We start from the raw sequence: 12,813 nt of genomic DNA on the forward strand, positions 1-12,813 counted from the left end.
AAAGTTTAAGAAGCTCTGTTCTAGAGGACTACGTTTGGCTTTTGTATCTTTTCTTAACTAATTCTTTCTCTTTCATCTTTAGGATTAAAGAAGTTATTCTTCTTGCTACTAATCATATCTTGCCTATTATTATTTTGTGTAGATGATAATACCAGTAGTAATAACAGATGCTGTTTACTGAATGTCTACAGATTAGTAAACTGAGGTTCTGCAACATGCTCAAGGCCAAACTAGTCAAGGCCACACCAGATCCATATGCCCACAAAAAATCTCCAAACTTTACCTATACAGTACTTATAACTACCTAAGGAGTGCCTATAGACTTACTTGAATGACATCTGCCTTTTGTGGAATAAACATCAACCCAGACTTCCCTAGGAGTACAGAGGGCAGCGAGGGGAAGTGGCTTCTAACCTCCAGGAATGATTTCCCCAGAGAGGAAAGGCCCTAGCATATTTCTTGTCCTGTGGGAGCTCACGTAAGCCCTTTCAGGAGTCAGAATTTGCTGGAATTGGAACCAAAGGCCAAAAGAAACTGGAGTGGGAATCAGGAGGATTATTAAGGGAAATCCCCAAGAGAAACTAAATCCTGATGCCTGAGTTTGGGCTAAGAGTGTGCAACAAACTCATGTAGGGCTATTCTGGGTTCTGGCTATTGCACAGGTCAGCGAGGGCATCATTTGAAGCCCTAGTCTTGGGCCTAGGCCTATTACATAATGTCATGTTATAGCTAGAAGGGTTATTGGTGATGATGGAGTCCAATGTTTTATTTTGCAGAGAGGAAGCAGAAGCTCAGAGAGGGGGAGTAAGTTGCCAGAGGTCAGAGCAAACTCAGGGCAAAGCTAGTGATGCTAACCCTGAGTGCCACTCTTCTGGAGGTGGAGTCTCTGGTGTGAAATAGAGTTTTCTCTGGGTCAGCCCAGGTGCCCAAAGGAAGCACAGACCCTGTAAATATGGCCCAGAATGGCTTATGAGTCTTTATATCTTAGCAGGACCTTTACTTTGGGAAAATCTCTAGGCCACATACCCCCAGTTATGTAAAATCAGCTGTGGTGCTACTTGCTCTTCTTGTCCTAGAAGCTACTAGGCCTGGCTGATCTGGACTTTGCTTTTGTGGGGCTCAGAGGACCTTCGGAGATGGCTGGGTGGGGTCAACTCAGTCCAGGAAGTACAGGAATTCTTTTAAGTGTGTGTGTCTGGGGTATTTTTCTCTCTCAGTTACGTGTATTTTTAAAAATTCTTTTTAGACACCGGCTTTATCTTTCCCAAACATCATTTCCTTGCTCCTTTCCTGAGTTCTAGCAGTGGCTGGGGGCCCAGCTTCCTTATTGGCCTCTAAGCTGTGGAAGGGGGCGGGCCAGGGCTCAGAGGAGGCTGGGATCAGGAACAGGGGGGCTGTTTATGCTACTGAAACTGCCCTTCATCCTTCCCTTTGCACTAAGGTACAGGCTGGTTTCTTGAGCAGGGTCTAAACTCTATTGATTTCTTGATACTGGCTTTCATTCACTAAGGCTGTGGTTACATCTAGGGCCAACCAGGCAACTGGTCATACCTTGCCTCGAGTGTCACTCTTTTCTGTTCTTGGAACCTGGACCTGGCTGTGTCTGGGCTCCTTGGATCACACTGAGGAGCTTGGGTTGACGGCCCCTCGCCTCAGGAGGTCTAAACTGGAAGGCAGATTGCCCTCAGCTAATGGAGAATCCAACTTGCTAAAAGAAGCCCTCGGGGCTGACTGGAAGGATTGTTGATGAGCATCTGAGCTGATTGGATACCCAGCTCCCTCCTAAGCCATCTCCCCACTCTGGGCAACTATCCTGGTAGGTACAACTAGTAGCCATGGCCATCATGGCTGCTGCCTCTCTGTCACTTCTGCTTTCTTTCTTCTGTATCCCTTACTTTTTTGCTTCCAAGGAAGGAATTTTGGGGTAATAAATAATGGGGCATGCGTTTGCTGTTAGTCCTGAGCCATCCTTAGAAGAAAGGGATGGTTGCCTCCACAGCTAGGCCTAGAGCTACCTGGCTAGTGGCTGGCATTTTCTTACCTCTCTACTTATTTCTCCTCATACCACTTCCCCGCTGCCTAAAGAAGGTGTGGTTTAAACTCTAGGATGACTGGTTTCCTTTTCTGGCTGCTTCTTGTTTGAAATATATATTTTTATTGATTTCAGAAAGTAAGGAAGAGTGAGAGAGCTAGAAACATCAATGATGAGAATCATTGATCAGCTGCCTCCTGCACTCCCCACACTGGGAATAGAGCCTGCAACCTGGGCATGTGCCCCTACCGACTGGGAATCAAACCTTGACCTCATGGTTCATAGGTCAATTTTCAACCATTGCTGGGCCTGATTGCTTCTTGAGGGAATGGCTAGGAGATGCCTCAGGTGTACAAGCTTTTTGAGACAGATTGCTCTTTGAGGAAGAGTAGTTGTGTGGTATCCTAGAAAGGGATGAAGTATCTGAGCCTCGTTAACAACTGCTGGTGACTAACTGTGTGCTTTTAACCAAAGCAATTCAGCTCTCTTGGTCTTTGTTTCCTAATCTGTAAAGAGGGGATAATAATAGCTCTTACAGATAAGGTTGGAGTGAGGATTGAATCAGCTAATGCACACAAAGTGCACATCTTAAACATTGGGATCACAAGAATTCTCGCTTCAGATTACACGGTGTTTTACAAAGTATCATACTTTAAAAAGATAGTAGCTTGTAAGAACATGTAATAAATAACTTCAAAAAGCAATGGGTATTAAATTTTAAAGCATGCCTTTAACATTTATGTGAGACTTTTTTTGTACTCGTTCAATAGAAACTTATCTGGCCACTGGGTAAAGCTAGCAATAAAACTACTGGTCCACAATGCGTTAAGTATTCAATAAATCGTCCCTATTGTTACTTTTTAAATTTCATAGTATTTCAGGTACCATGCTGAGTGATTTCACATATGGGACTTCATCCAAACTTCAACTCCTGCGTAAGGGATGGTTATCTTCCCCATTTTACAGATAAAGAGTCTACAACTCAGAGAAGTGATTTAACCAAAGTCAGAGCTAGGATTTGAATATAAGTGTAGGCTATGTAGAGCTCTTCAGGAATAATTATAGACCAAGTATTAGACTCGCTATATAGTTTTGTCTCTTTTCCCAAACTATGGCTAGAAGACTCCGGCTGTGGCTACGGATCCTCTGTTGGGATTTTCTTTCCCCAGCTTATATTTTCCCCCAAATGGTCCCAAAGCCCCCACTGCCTTGCCTATGTATACTTTGGGATTTTTCCCCATTGCTGGAAAAGCCCTAAAGAGAGTAGGGGCCCTTTATTTTCCAAAGTGAAGCAAGAGAGTGATACAGCAGAACTTTGACAGTGGATGGACAAATCTGGGTGGCAGTACTCTTGAACCATTAAGACAAGTCTGATCTGATAACCTTTATTATAGTACATATTATTGAAACTTGCTATGCATCAAACTCTGTTCCAGATGTTTTGAGAATATTATCTAATCTCTACAATAATCTAGTCAGGTGAGGATTATTGTTCTCTTTATCAGATAAGAAAAGAGCTCTGAAGCTCAAATGGGTTACATCAGTGGTCGGCAAACTGTTAGTCAACAGAGCCAAATATCAGCAGTACAACGATTGAAATTTTTTTTTGAGAGCCACATTTTTTAAACCTAAACTTCTTCTAATGCCACTTCTTCAAAGGAGACTAGCCCAGGCCGTGGTATTTTGTGGAAGAGCCGCATGTGGCTTGCAAGCTGCAGTTTGCTGACCACGGGGTTACGTGACTTGCGTAGAATCACACATTCAAAGTGGTCGAGTTACGATATGAAAAAAGGGGCACATCTGTAATACATTCAACAATAAAGATAATTTTAAAAAAAGATATTAACCTATATCTGTCTCACTTACTTTTGCCTCATTGCCTATGGACTCAGTATAGTTGGTAGAATGAGACTTAACTTATATGAAATAATGATGAACAATATAAAACAGGTTACTATTAGGAACTAAATTGTGAGTGCTAAATTACTAAGGACAAGATCCTTAAAGGAAATGTCACTTGAGCAGTACCTTGAAGAACAGTTGGAATTTAGATTAACAAAATGGGAGGGGGCATTCTAGGCAAAGGGAACAGTCATAGTAATAACTAAAATTGGTCAGGGCTTACCAGACCCTATTCTAAGCAATTGGCATGCATTGTCTCATTTGATCTTTACAGACCCCATTAATGAGATACTATTATCCCATTTTACTGCCATGGCAACTAGAGCTCTGAGTAGTAAAGTCATGTATCTAAAGCAAAAGAGCTAACAAGTGTTGAAAGTAGGACTCAAATCAAGGTGGTTCAAGTCTAGAGCTTGTGCTAGGTTCTACAGGAAGACCATCAGCAAAGGCACAAAGCTGGTTTCAGAGTTTGGCTGGAGCAGAGATATGAGAGATTGGACTGGGTGGATAAAAACAGCTTTAAAAGTCTGATCCAGTTTATATTTATGCAGGGCAGAGTAAGAAATAGGGAGCCAGTGAAGATTCTTGAATATGAGAGTGCTATAATTCAGTTGGTGTTTGATATGATATGATCTAACACTAGTGACTGGAAGCAAAACAAGGGGACACTGACTGGCAGATTGACCTAATATTTTGGATGTAAATTGTTAAGGGCCTGTACTATTAAATAGAACAGGAGGTGTTAATGGTAGGTTATGTGTAGGAGAATTGTGATTATGTGGAATAGTCTCAGTGAGAATAGAGAGAGAGACACATACAGAGAGAGAGGCTCAAAGCCAGAGAAATGTGAAAGAAGACTGTAGAACTCAGTAAGCAATTTGACAGTTGGGAAGAAGGTGGTCTTAAGACTGCTAGCTTTTTAAACCCTGGGCTCAGAAGAACTTCAGGAAACTTAGATGTGGATGAAGATCCCACAGTGAGAGAGGTTCCCTGTTCTCAACTGTGTCCTCGTTGCTTAGTACACAGTCCATTGTAGTACGTAGTATTTCTGTGAGATGGCTTATATTATAAATAGTTGTTAATGCATGACTACCAGGTACAGAAGCTGGAGAGATTTCTAACATCTGGGATTTGTGTATGAGCAAGCCCTCAGCTCTCCCCCTCAGCCCTGCAACCCCTGCCCAGAGCTTTCTTGAGGTTTCAGCATCCCTGCTGTGCACTCCAAAATCCATAAGAGAACAATGCGGTTAAATGTGGGGGCCTCACCTGGCTTCCATCCCCATAAATCTTAGTCGCTGCTTCTGACCTGTGTGACTCTGGTTCCTGGCCTTTGACAATCAGCTTCCCCTGCCCTTCCTTTTACACCTCCTTGTCTGTGTCTGGCCTCTTACCAGTCAACCCATGTTTTTCCAGGCAAGGCCATTCTCCTCAGAACTTTATTTTTAGGCCTTAGTCCTCTAGAGCCTTGCACTGCTTGGATTTTCTGTGTTTCTGCTGAATTATCCCACCGTGTAACAAGCTTCTGAAAACAGAGGCCCTTACCTTAGTCAACTCTAAACCCTTAGTATCTAGGATGGTTCAGTGGAGGAGAATTATAGACTAAGTAAATAAGCTATCATTCATTTATATCTCTGTCATCTACTAATTTATCATCTGTTTCTCCTACTCTGTCATTCATCTCTATCATCTAGTCCTTTCAACTATGTATTTCCCTATAATCATTATCATGGTTTTCTACCTTTTGGTCATTTGTTTTTCTTTGTATTATCTTTTCCTCTTATCTCTATCATCTACCTGGCCCCTGCCATTTCCTTCCTCCCTCCCTCCCCACCCCCCTCCCTTTGACAAACAGCTTCCCCTGCCCTTCCTTTTACATCTCCTTGTCTGTGACTGGCCTGTCCACTCAACCCATGTTTTTTCCAGCAAGGCCATTTTTTCCCTCCCTCCTTCCTTCCTTCCTTCCTTCCTTCCTTCCTTCCTTCCTTCCTTCCTTCCTTCCTTCCTTCCCTCTCTTTCTCTCACCCTCTCCTTATCCTCCCCTCCAATTCGTTGCCCCTCTCTCATTCTCTCTCATCAATCTTTTCTTTATCTTCTGGCATTACCCATGCCCCATGTGTGCTCTTCTCCAATTATTCTTATCCATATCCAAGTATGGAATTTATTCATATGAAATATATCAGAGGACAGGGATTAGTTCTGTTTAAGCCAATGAGTTCAGGAGTTATTGCTTCAGCTTCCAGCATCCAGAGCCTTGGCCTCAGACCTGTTTCTCTTATTCACCCCTAACCGGCTGAGTGGAAGTGTCCTCTGTCAGCCTAGCATGCACCTTTCACCACATTGTTCTATGTTGCCTGGCAGGAATTGGGGCTCCTTTGCACCACTTTGCTACATACTCAGGTGTCTCACTTCCTATCCTTCACTCTCTCAAAGCCTTTAACCACTTTTTATTTGAATAACTGTGTCTTGTTCACAAATCTATAACTCTCAAAGGAAAAGACTATATTTGATTCATGTCTGTGCCACCAGAGCTCTAAACAGATTGTGTACAGTAAACATACCACAAATTCTTTAAAAAAAATTTTTTAAATATATATTTTATTGATTTTTTACAGAGAGAGGGATAGAGAGTTAGAAACATCGATGAGAAAGAATATCGATCAGCTGCCTCTTGCATACCCCCTACTGGGGATTTGCCCGCAACCAAGGTACATGCCCTTGACCGGAATCGAACCCGCAGGCCGACGCTCTATCCACTGAGCCAAACCGGTTTCGGCACATACAACAAATTCTTATCCAGTGAACAAGCAAAGGTTGGAGAATTTGAAGCCCAGTGTTGTTCAAACTTCTCAATCACTGGCTGATTCCTTTCTTAGAGAAAAATGGGAAGATTGGCCAATTGATTTTTTTTTTCCCCGTCAAAGACAATTTAGGGTAGAGTCACTGTTCATTGGTCAGCAACACTCATTTATTCCACAAATATTTACTGAGCACCTACTATGTGTTCGGCATTGCTATACATGCTTGGGATACACCTATGAACACAATAGCTGTGTGAAGCTAACATTTTGTTTCTCCAGGGATCACCCTTTAGGATGAAAGAGATTTGAGTACTAGGAGCTGAAGAGGGCCATTAACATTCTTATGCCAACTCCTTGCAAGACATTGTACTTCATTTTAGGGAAAAAAGAGGGTGGGGACGGAAGCTGCTTGGGAAGTGATTTCAGCTCTGGTTCTCTAAGCTGACTTCCTGTCCCTTTCTTGCTGTAGGAGAAACACCCCTGTCAGTAGGCCGCACTCATGGCATGTGGCCAAACTGCTGGAGGGATGCCCTGAAGCGGCTACCACCATGCATGTCCCTTCTGAAGCCTTCAGTTTGTCCTGGCATTCCGGCTGCAACACAAGGTGAGTTTGGAACTCCCCTCTCAAGGTGGTCTGGAGGGTGGGTAATGTGATCACTCCTTCTCCTCTGATCTAGTACCTTTTGGATGTTCTAGAGCCCAGAGTGCTAGAATGGAAAATGCAATGGGATTCCAATCTGCATTCTAGTCCTAGTCTGCTGCTAATTCTGTAACTTTGGGTCACATGCATTCTTTCTGGAAAATGTTTCCTTGAAATACTTAACTTACTTGGCTTTTTTCCTGCTTTTTGTATGTTTCACCGGTTGCTCCCTTGCTATCTCTTTCCATGGTTCCTCCTCACCTCCTCTTAATGTAGGAGGGCCCAAGGGCTCAGTTCTGCTCCTCTTCCCTGTCTACAATGACTCACTGCAACCTCATCCAGTGTTCATCAGCTCTGTCACCGAGCCAAAAACCTTCAGAATGCGATCTCCCTGAATAACAGGGTCCACCTGCAGTGAGTATCTCTCAATACAGAGAGTGTGGTATAGTCTGTTGTTGAAACAACTTCCTGTAAGAGGTATACAACTATTTCAGCAAGCTCAGAGCCAGTAAAGCTGCTGGCCTTAGCTGCCTTTTCCCTCACACAACAAGATCATCCAAGAAGTGATTTCTGTTAAAGAGGTTCAGAGAAGCTCAAGGTTGAGTTGGCTCCCACTCAGTGACTTCATTTGGCATTGCAAGCCATAGGCTTAGTGCAGAGCCAGAGGCAATTTTGTTCTAGAAGAATACACAAAAACATATTTTGAGCTTGATTCCTGTTGGAGAGGGGGTGTGGTTGTTTTGAGCAGGAAGCATGGTGGGGTGGGTAGCAGGTCCCCTTGCCAACAAGGAATTGAAAGATTCTAGCCCAGAGGTCAAGTTGAACAGAGTGGCTACGGGGCAGTGCAGGGAGCAAGAATTATGGGAGGCTGATCTGAGAGTCTCATGAGCTCCTGCCACTACTCAGCTCTGGCTTTTTGAACTGTGGCCTGAGAGCAGCCTGCAACCTCTGTCGTTCTAGTCATAGGAGTTACTGGCATGACTTGGCTCCATTTGGCGTTGTGTGTGGGAAATCATACTTAAAATTCAAGACTGTGTCTGACCCTAGTCCCTTACTTGGTCTCCCCAGTTGGCCTTTACCATGGAGAATGAGGGCAGCATCATGGTCAAGGGCCACTATACTACCAATATTAGTAGTAAAGACAAAGCTGATAAGAACAGCTATGGAAACAGCAATCAAGAGAGTAGCAGCTAACATGTATTGAACTTTTGCTAGGTGCCCAGGCTGTGACAAGAGCTTTACATTTACTATCTAATTTTACTCACAGTGCAACCTACCGATGCAGATATTGCTATATTCCCATTTAACAAATGATATAGCACCATGGTCTGCAAACTGCGGCTCAAGAGCCACTTGCGGCTCTTTGGCCTCTTGAGTGTGGCTCTTCCACAAAATACCACAGCCTGGGTGAGTCTATGTTGAAGAAGTGGCGTTAGAAGAAGTTTAAGTTTAAAAATCTTGGCTCTCAAAATAAATTTCAATCATTGTACTGTTAATATTTGGCTCTGGTGACTAATGAGGTTGCCAGCCACTGGTATAGCAGATCTAAGACAATGGACTTACAGAGGCCTGGGTTCTAAGTCTAGCTCTGCTTCTTTAGTAGCTTTGTGAGGCTGTCAGTTTATGTGACCTCTTGTAGCTTTAGTTTTCTTTATTGTAAAGTGCAGATAATTTCTTGCCTTAAGTTTGAAATGTGACACTCTAAAGTGCCTGGCATATCATAGTTCCTTGGTAAATTGTCAGGATTATTATATTACCAAGAAAAAACAACAACAACAACGAAAAACAGAGAGAAAAAACAAAGATGCCTCAATTCCAGTCCTATCAGGGCCACATGCTAGAACTGAGTAATCTTGTGAAAAATAACCTCCTCAAAAAGCTCTTCCTTGGCATGGCTTGCTTTATACCAGTGGTTCTCAAAGATGTGGTCCCTGGACTAGCAGCACTTAGTATCACCTGGCAACTTGTTAGAAGCAAAAATTCTCAGTATTTACTCAGACCTTTTGACAATCCCTCCTTGTGATTCTGATGCATGCTCAAATTTGAGAGCCACTGATTTTCAAAATGGGCTGTCTGAAATTGAATCAGACCTTTAAGGCCACTCTCTAATGTTAATAATCTGTGGTTATAGCTCCTGGCAGAGAGCCCCATGCTGACACCCTGGAAACAGTGACAGGTCAGAAGCAATTCTAGATTCACTGACATCAAGCAGAACATAACCTCCAATGGAGACCTCACATTTTTAGTCTTTGGGATCTTGCCCATCCTTCTTCCATAAGCTGTCTTCTCTCCCATTTTACCACATCACTGTGGTACCCCAGTGTCCATATCTTTCCCTTACTTTCTTTCTTGCTGTATCTCACTTTCATTGGTGGCACGGGTGCCTCTGGGTTGTCTTGCCTTCTCACATGGCAGGGCTGGCCACAGTGGGAAAGGGATTTGGTAATTTGGCTAACTAATGCCCTGTGTCTTACAGTGACGTGTGTGTGCAGTGGTGTCCACTCTCCCGGCACTGCAGCACTGAGAAAAGCAGCTCCATTGGCAGCATGGAGAGCCTGGAGCAACCAGGCCAAGCCACCTATGAGGGTCACCTCTTGCCCATTGACCAGAACATGTGCCCTAACCAGCGGGACTCAGCCTACAGCTCCTTCTCAGCCAGCTCAAATGCCTCTGACTGTGCCCTTTCCCTTAGGCCAGAGGAGCCAGCCTCTACAGACTGCATCGTGCAAGGCCCAGGGTTAACTAAGACCCCTAATGGCAGACCTAATGTGGCTGAGACCTCAGGAGGTAGCCGGCGCACCAGTGGAGGCCAACTGACTTCCAGCTCCCAGATGTCATCCCACCCACAGGAGGTCCACCACTCAGGGCCTGCCAAGGCTGCCAAGGGCCCACCACAACCTCCAGTGAGGCGAGACAGTCTTCAGACCTCCAGAGCCCAACTCCTTAATGGAGAGCAGCGCAGGGCTTCTGAGCCTATGGACTCTTTGCAACAGAAGGAGAAACCAAGCTTAGACACTGAGCTATGCTCAAGGAACCCTCACAGGTTCTGCTGCCTCAGTGGGCAAGACCAAGTGACCAATGAGGGCCATCAGAACTGTGAGCTCAGCCATCCTCCTGAATCCAATCAACAGGGCTCTGAGCACTTACTTATGGAAGCTTCAAGCAAAGCTGCTGGATTCCAAAAATCGTATGATTCCAGCCCACACAGCAAGGCTTCAGCAGAGATAGCTAAAACTTCTTCTTTTGGCAGCCCTCCACGCCTCACAGGACCCACAGGCCATCGCCATAGTGCCCCTGAACAGCTGCTGGCATCCCACTTGCAGCATGTGCACCTTGATACTAGGAGTAGCCAAGGAATGGAGCTCCCAACTGGACAGGATGGGCATGAGTGGAATTTGTCCCCATTGCATAACACCCACACGGGGAAGAAAAGTCCATGTCCCCCTATAGGAGCAACCCAGGACCAGCCCAGCAAAGAGAGAAAGACCAGACCAGTGGATGATAGGTCTGTGGGCTTGAGACACCAGAGGCCACGCAGCTCCCCTCATGAAGAAGCTGATGGACAATCTCCAGAAAGACGTTTTCAGGACCTAAACAGAGTAAGCAGAGGAGGCAATGAATTGCCCAGCCAGCAGCCCTCTGCCTCTGGATTGCTTGTTCAACAAACCAGGGACTGTTCTTCAACCACTAAAGTAGCTGACACCACAGAGGCAACTGAAGAAGGGGACAAGGAGCCCAAGGAGTGTAGCCGGGTGGGTGGCAGGCGAAATGGAGGGACCCGGGGACGCTCAATCCAAAACCGACGGAAGAGTGAGCGTTTTGCTACCAACCTGCGGAATGAAATTCAGAGAAGGAAGGCCCAGCTCCATAAAAGCAAGAGTCCCTTATCACAGCTGTGTGACACTAAGGAGCAAGTAGAAGAGGCCGAGGAACCCCTAGAAAGTCCTCTACTTCCTGCCTCTAATTCACCTTTGCTACCTTCATATGAAAAACCACCTAGCCCCAGAGATAAGCTCTTTAATAAGAACATGATGCTTAGGGCTAGGTCTTCAGAGTGCCTAAGCCAAGCCCCTGAGAGCCATGAATCTAGGATAGGCTTGGAGGGCCGAATGAGCCCTAGCCAGAGGCCTAGTCAGTCCTCTTTGGGTCTGAACACCTGGTGGAAAGCATCTGACTCATCCTCTTCAGACTCTGAGAAAACAAATGTTCACCGTGGAGTCTATGGAGGTCATTGGAGATGGTCTCCAGAGCACAACCTGCAGCCACATGTGGAACTAACCACAGAAAGGTCTTCCAGCCCAGGAGATAACAAGGAATTGAAGGCTTCTACTGCCCAAGCTGGGGACGAAGCCATCCTCTTGCCCTTTGCAGACAGAAGGAAGTTCTTTGAAGAGAATAGCAAATCCCTATCTACATCTCATTTGCCAGGTTTAACCACTCATAGTAATAAAACTTTTACCCAGAGACCAAAACCTATAGACCAAACTTTCCAGCCAAAGAGCTCCAGCTATAGGGAATTGAGGCGCCATCCCATGGACCAATCATATCATTCCACAGACCAACCATATCATGCCACAGACCAATCATATCATTTCATGTCATCCCTTCAGTCAGAAACTCCTACTTACTCAGAATGTTTTGCAAGCAAAGGTCTAGAACAATCCATGTGTTGTAAGCCACTGCACTGTGGTGATTTTGATTACCACAGGACCTGCTCTTACTCCTGCAGTGTCCAGGGAGCTGTAGTACATGACCCTTGCATTTACTGTTCTGGGGAAATCTGCCCTGCTTTGCGAAAGAGAAATATGATGCCAAACTGCTACAACTGCCGGTGCCATCACCACCAATGCATTCGGTGTTCAGCTTGCTGTCATAATCCCCAGCACAGTACCCTGGAGGACAGCAACTTGGCACCTGGCAACGCTTGGAAAGCCAGGAAGCCAACAGTGCAGGTGAGGACTTGGTACTTGCATGGGTGAGCTTCGCCATTCTCTTTCTAAGGAGAGAGCAAGGTGAATCATTTGAAAACAATTATAATTTCTTAAAACGATATAGTCTTGGCTCCACCATATGGTAGTTTACTAACCTTGGGCATGACACGCAGCTATCAAAACTGCGGTTACCTCATCTTTAGAGTTAGACTAAAATAACTTTTGCTTCATGAAATGGACCAAACTTGGATTTATACCCTGGCTATATAATTGGTATCTGAGTGACCTTAAGCAAGTCATTCAACCACTAAAATTGGCAGTTATGTGATTTTTAAAGGGACAAATGAATTTTCATCTCATAAAATGCCAAGTACTAAATAAAGTCTTATTACCTCATCACTAAAGTGGAGGAAAATAATGGCTATCTCATAAATCAGTTGTGAGGATCAAATGAGATTGTGCATATAGAGTGTCAGAGCAGTACTTGACAAAAAGCAGCATGAATTCCAT

General features: G+C 44.6%; 1 protein-coding gene across 4 annotated transcripts in view; it reads left to right on the forward strand.

The window, feature by feature from the left end:
• Positions 1–12,813, forward strand: part of SHROOM4 (shroom family member 4) — a 189,297-nt gene that overhangs the window by 136,169 nt on the left and 40,315 nt on the right. For 3 of the 4 annotated variants that reach the window (XM_036460507.2, XM_036460509.2, XM_045570362.1), the window contains 2 exons: positions 7,202–7,336; positions 9,849–12,324. In XM_036460507.2, the coding sequence (XP_036316400.1) occupies positions 7,202–7,336; positions 9,849–12,324 (2,611 nt within the window). Of the gene's footprint in view, positions 1–1,436; positions 1,817–7,201; positions 7,337–9,848; positions 12,325–12,813 lie in introns of those variants that run through there. The other variant, XM_036460508.2, reaches the window with a different exon arrangement.

The sequence above is a fragment of the Pipistrellus kuhlii genome, unplaced genomic scaffold (assembly GCF_014108245.1).
Source record: "Pipistrellus kuhlii isolate mPipKuh1 unplaced genomic scaffold, mPipKuh1.p scaffold_m20_p_32, whole genome shotgun sequence".
Lineage (NCBI taxonomy): Eukaryota > Metazoa > Chordata > Mammalia > Chiroptera > Vespertilionidae > Pipistrellus > Pipistrellus kuhlii.